This window comes from Salmo salar, chromosome ssa21 (genome assembly GCF_905237065.1).
Source record: "Salmo salar chromosome ssa21, Ssal_v3.1, whole genome shotgun sequence".
Lineage (NCBI taxonomy): Eukaryota > Metazoa > Chordata > Actinopteri > Salmoniformes > Salmonidae > Salmo > Salmo salar.
In genome coordinates this window covers 37,148,256-37,155,000 of record NC_059462.1, presented here as the reverse complement: position 1 = coordinate 37,155,000, position 6,745 = coordinate 37,148,256, and the positions used below count along the sequence as shown (strand labels likewise).

Genomic DNA, 6,745 nt, shown 5'->3' with positions numbered 1-6,745 from the left:
TTTCTGTTCTGTTCTGTTCTGCACCTTAAGGGATATTGTTCCCTGTTGAGCTCTCTCTGTTGCCTTTATTGATACCCATACAGACCCATACAGTGAGGTCCCCTCAGCTGCCTCCCTTCATCCCTGCCTCTGTCTACTCCCTCCCTGCCTCCCTCTATTCCCTCCCCTTCCCTTGCCTCTTCTAGCCCATATTAACCTCATAAATGGTGTCTGTGCTGATTGTTATGGTCATTGTGTGTGCTGTGAGGGATGGTTATTATCTCCAGCTCTACTTGCTGGTGTTTTATGCGTCTCGTCTTCCTCCTTTCCTCGCTCCCACAATCTTCTCTCCTCTACTATTATATCGCTCGTCTTTATCCCTCTTTCTCTCTCCCCTTCTCTCTCGCTCCCTCTTTTTTCTCTCTCTCTATCTCTCTCTGTCTCATCTCTCATATCTCTCTGTTATCTCTCTGTTTCTCTCACTCAACCTTTCTCCCCTGTCCTTGCTTGCTCTCCTTTCCTATTACTATCATATCACTAATATTTATCTTCCTCCCCCTCTCTCTCCCTCTGTCTCTCCCTCACTTTCTCTCTGTCTCTCTCAGGGTCCGGATCACTGTGTGAAGTGTCTCCACTTTAAAGATGGTCCTAACTGTGTGGATAAGTGTCCCGACGGCCTTCAGGGGGCCAACAGCTTCATCTTTAAATATGCCGAGGCCAACAACGAGTGTCATCCCTGTCACTCTAACTGCACTCAGGGGTGAGCTACATTCTATATACTGTATGTCTGTGTCTTGGCTTCCAGCAGCATGTGCACGTTTGCGTTGTTGTTGCGTATCGCATCAGCAGTCTGAATGACTAACGATCCTAGAAGGACAGAGTACATGATCCCCATTGTAAGGCCAATGTCAACATTATAACAAGAGGAAAACAATTTCTGGTTCATGCTCTGTTTCATCCACAACACAACAGCTCTCTGGATCATTATTTTGCACAACACACACACACACACACACACACACACACACACACACACACACACACACACACACACACACACACACACACACACACACACACACACACACACACACACACACGCGCGCGCACACACACACACACACACACACACACACACACACTTTGAATTCATCAGTAGCAGAGTAAAGCACAAAGCCCGGGAAAGTACCGGGCAAGTACACACACACACGGATGCACGCATGTTAGCAATGCACGCACATACGCACACACACTGCTATGCTCCTCTAGGTGCTGATCTCACATATAACTGTGAACCCGTATCCAGCCAAGGTTTATCAGTGTCTGTAGACTCTACGGATGATAGAAACACATACACACACATACGCACCCATGCACGCACACACATGAACTGCAAAACACCCTGGTGCGAGAGAAAGAGAGAGACAGATGCCCAGGCGGTGAGCTGAGCAACAAAGACCAAGATCAACCATTTCCAGGCACAGGGACATGTACATGACCTCAACACCAGAAACGGGCAAGAACCCGACTCCCTTAGCACACAGGAGGACAAGCACCTAGATACAACTACGTCAAAACAACACACAAAAATGGGTCTCAACTTTTGCAGCTCTGTCGTATGCTGGGTCTATTCATAGTCAATGGTAGGCTTTGAGGGGACTCTTATGGTAGGTACACCTACAGCTCATCCCTTGGTAGTAGTACTGTAGACTACTTTAACACTGACCTCAACCCAGAGTCTCTCAGAGCGTTCACAGTCAGCCAACGAACACCCCTATCAGACCACAGCAAAATCACAGTCTACTTGAAAAGAGCAATACACAATCATGAGGTATCGAAGCCGAACAAACTGCATGATTTTAATAAGAAATGCTATAGATGGAAGGAGGGTAGTGTAGAAACCTGCCAAAAAACTATTGGCCAACAATAAATGCATTCCCTACTAGACAACTTCCTGGACAAAATGTTTCCCTGCAATAAAGAAGGTGTAAACTTAGCAGTAGGAAGACTTAACAGTATATTTCATCTATCAGCTACGTTTTTGAGAAATGGTTTATTGAAGAATGCCAAAAAATGTATGTAGAATCCTATCCAACAGAAAACTCAGAGACCCAGAAAACCAGAACGTATGCCTTCAGTATGGGTAAACACTAGAACAGTACAGAAATACACAAAGAAAAATAAGGAATAGCATGTCAGAAAACAGCTCGATGTGATGTAACCCTAGTATGAATCACTTCTGGGAAAATTGGAACACATTAGATAAACAACAACATGAAAGCTATCTATCCAACATGTATGGATAAACCAATTCTCCAATCTTTTTGGCCATATACAGTGCCTTCAGAAAGTGCTGATACCTCTTGACTTATTCCACATTTTGTTGTGTTCCATCCTGAATTCAATGTATTTCTTTTTCCCAACCGTCTACACAATAACCCATAATGACAAAGTGAAAACATGTTTTTAGAAATGTTTTCAAAGTTATTGAAAATGAAATACAGAAATATCTCATTTACGTAAGTATTCACACCCATGAGTCAATACTTTACAGCTGTGAGTCTTTCTGGGTAAGTCTCTGAGAGCTTTCAACACCTGGATTGCGCAACACTTGCCAATTATTATTTTCAAAATGCTTCAAGCTCATTTAAATCGATTGTTGATCATTGCTAGACAACACTTTTCAGGTCTTGCCATAGATTTTCAGTAGATTTAAGTCAAAACTGTAACTCGGCCACTCAAGAACATTCAGTGACTTCTTGGTAAGCAACTCCAGTGTAGATTTGACCTTGTGTTTTAGGTTATTGTCCAGCTTAAAGTTAAATTAATCTCTGTGTCTGCTGGAAAGCAGACTGAACCAGGTTTTCCTCTAGGATTTTGACTGTGATTAGCTCCTTTTCTGTTTTATCCTGAAAAACTCCCCAGTCCTTAATGATTACAAGCATACCCATAACATGGTGCAGCCACCACTATGCTTGAAAATTGTAGAGTGGTACTCAGTAATGTGTTGTATTGGATTTGCCCCAAATGTAACACTTTGAATTCAGGACAAAAAGTGAATTGCTTTGCCACATTTTTTTGTAATATTGCGTTAGTGCCTTGTTAACAAAAGGATGCATCTTTTGGAATATTTATATTCTGTACAGGCTTCCTTCTTTTCACTCTGTGAATTAGGTTAGTATTGTTGATCCATCCTCAGTTTTCACCTATCGCATACATTAAAACTGTAAGTGTTTTAAAGTCACCATTGGCCTCATGGTGAAATAAATCACTCATTGGTTTCCTTCTTCTCCAGCAAATGAGTTAGGAAGGACGCCAGTATCTTTGTAGTGACTGGGTGTATTGATGCACCATCCAAAGTGTCATTAATAACTTCACCATGCTCAAAGGGACATTCAATGTCTGGATCAACAATACTAACCTAATTCAATGTCTGTTTTACCCATCTACCAATAGGTGCCCATCTTTGCGAGACATTGGAAAACCTCCCTGGTATTTGTGGTTGAATGCTCGATTAAGGGACCTTACAGATAATTGTATGTGAAGGGTACAGAGATGAGGTAGTAATTCAAAAATTATGTCTACCACTATTATTGCACACAGAGTGAGTCCATGCAACTTTTTATGTGACTTGTTAAGCACATGTTTACTCCTGAACTTATTTAGGCTTGCCATAACAAAGGGGTTAAATACTTATTGACTCAATACATTTAAGCAAATGTTTTATACATTTGTAAAAATGTTGGTAAGCATAATTCCACTTTGACATTGTTGGGTATTGTGCATAAAAAAAACTTTCTGAAGGCACTGTAACGTATAACCAAGAGCAAACACATTTACATTTACATGATAATTTGCAAAACTTAGAATCAGCTATTAAAGACTACCAGAACACACTGGATTCTCTAATTACATTGAATGAATTACAGGATAAAATACAAACCCTCCAGCCCAAAAAGGCCTGTGGTGTTGATGATATACTAAACTAAATGATAAAATATACAGATCACAAATTCAAATTGGCTATTCTTAAACTCTTCATAATTATCCTCAGCTCATGTGGAACCAAGTTCTGATCACCCCAATCCACAAAAGTGGAGACAAATTTGACCCCAATAATTACATTGGAATCTGCGTCAACAGTAACCACGGAAAGATCCTCTGCAACAGCAGACTCCAACATTTCCTGAGCAAATGTCAAATTGGCTTCTTACCAAAATATCAGACGACAGACCACAAATACACCCTGCACTCCCTAATTGACAAAAAAACAAAAGGGAAGTCTTCTCATGCTTTGTTGAGTTCAACAAATCTTTTGATTCAGTTTGGCATGAGGGTCTGCTATACAAATTGATGGAAAGTGGTGTTGGGGAGAAAACTTACACGATTATGAAATACATTTTTACAAATAACAAATGTGCAGTTAAAATTGGCAATAAACACATATACTTGTTTCGTCAGAGCCGTGGTGTGAGACAAGAATGCAGCTTGAGCCCCACCCTCTTCAACATATCTATCAAAGAATTGGCGAGGGCACTAAAACAGTCTGCAGCACCCGGCCTCACCTTAATAGACTCTGAAGTAAAATTGTTACTGTTTGCAGATGATCTGGTGCTTCTGTCTCCAACCAAGGAGGGCCTGTTTTGTTTGCCTGCACAGATTATGTCAGACCTGGACCCTGATGGTAAATCTCAGAAACACAAAAATAATGGTGTCCCAAAGAAAGACCAGTTGCCAGGACAACAAATACAAATTGTATCTACACACCGTTGCCCTAGAGCACACAAAGAATTATACCTACCGCGGCTTAAACATCAACACCACTGGTTACTTCCACAAAGCTGTGAACGAAGAGACAAGGCAAGAAGGGCTTTCTATGCCATCAAAATAATTATAAAAATTGACATTCCAATTAGGATCTGGCTAAAAATACTTAAATCAGTTATAGAACCCATTGCTCTCTAACGTTGTGAGGTCTGGAGTCCACTCACCACCCAATTGAGACTGCATGCAGAATTCAGCAAAACTATCCTTCATGTACAATGCAAAACCCCAAACAATGCAGGCAGAGCAGAATTAGGACTATACCTGCTAATTATCAAAATCAAGAAAAAAGCTGTTAAATTCTACAATCACCTAAAAGGAAGTGATGCCCACACGTTCCAACACAAAGCCCTCATCTACAGATTAACCTAGAGAAGAGTCCCCTCAGCCATCTTGTTCTGGGGCTCTGTTCACAAACACAAACAGACCCCACAGAGCCCCAGGACAGCAACACAATTAGACCTAACCAAATTATAAGAACACACAAATATAACTATTTGATACACTGGAAAGAATCAACCAAAAATGTTTGCAAACTGGAAAGTTGTCTGGCCCTAAACAGAGAATACACAGTGGCAGAATACCTGACCACTGGGATAGACCCAAAATGAAGAAAATCCTTGACTATGTACAGACTGTGTACATTAACTGCCTTGCTATTGAGAGTGGCCGCCATAGGCAGACCTGGCTCTCGACAGAAAGCAAGGCTACAGTACGTGCCCTTTGCCCACAAAATGAGGTGGAAACTGAGATGCACTTCCTTACTTCCTGGTAAAGGTATGACCATATCAGAGACACATACTGTATTTCCCACAGATCACACTGACCTACAAAGAATTAGAAAACAAATCAAACATTGATAAACACCCATATCTGTTAGACGAAATACCGCAATGTGCAATCACAGCAGCAAGGTTTTTGACCTGTTGCCATGAAAACGGGACAACCAGTGGAGCACAAACAACATATTCGTACTACAACTTTGTGCACATTGTTAAAAACACTGTACATATCTGATAATATAATGTTTGTAATGACTTAATCCTTTTGAAACCTTTGTTGTTTTTAATTTCTTCTCACTTTTGTTTATTGTTTACTTCACAGAGAAATAGACAGAGAGAGAGACAGAGAAATAGAGAGAGAGGGAGAGAGAAATAGAGAGAGAGGGAGGGAGAGAGAGAAATAGAAGGGCTAGAGCATGAGATAGAGAGAGAGAGACAGGGACACAGAGAAAGAGAAAGAGAGCAAAAGAGAGAGCAAGACAAAGAGAGAGAGACGGAGGGAGGGAGGGAGGGAGGGAGGGAGGGAGGGAGGGAGGGAGGGAGGGAGGGGGAGAGGGAAAGAGGGAGAAATTCCACTCTCGATCTGCTCTTTGAGTGCTGTGAATCCTACGATTGTAATTTTCAGCTGCAGAAGGAAGGGGCAGATATCTTTTGGTATTGCAGTCAGTCAGTTCACCGGGCTGGCCCTGTCACGTCTTTGTTCTATTTCCTGCTGAGCGGCAGGCTGGCAGCTCACTACTCCATGTACACATAACGACATTGTTAAAGAACACAATGCAGTGGAAATGCCATCTTGACACTCTATCCCAGGCAGCCCTTCAGTTCAGACAGACTGAAATAGAATCAAAGATCCTCTCTGTTACCATTCCTTTCCCTCTAAACATCAAATAGCCTCACCATGCAGTATCCTGACTCCCTAACGTCCTGACTCCCTAACGTCCTGACTCCCTAACGTCCTGACTCCCTAACGTCCTGACTCCCTAACGTCCTGACTCCCTAACGTCCTGACTCCCTAACGTCCTGACTCCGGACTCCCCTTCATCTCTGGGACTGTCTGACATGACTGTTTTTTTTTCTGTTGACAGAACATACAGACACAGGTCTAGGAGATATAAGACATATTCAAGACACTGATACAGACACTCAAGGCCAATGTCCAG

General features: G+C 41.9%; 1 protein-coding gene across 1 annotated transcript in view; it reads left to right on the top strand.

Annotated features, from left to right (window-relative positions):
• The window catches only part of LOC106582203 (receptor tyrosine-protein kinase erbB-4), a 236,321-nt gene that overhangs the window by 125,859 nt on the left and 103,717 nt on the right, over positions 1–6,745 (top strand). Inside the window, exon 13 of the mRNA XM_045704751.1 lies at positions 585–739. Within this exon, the coding sequence (XP_045560707.1) occupies positions 585–739 (155 nt within the window). The remainder of the gene's footprint in view (positions 1–584; positions 740–6,745) is intronic.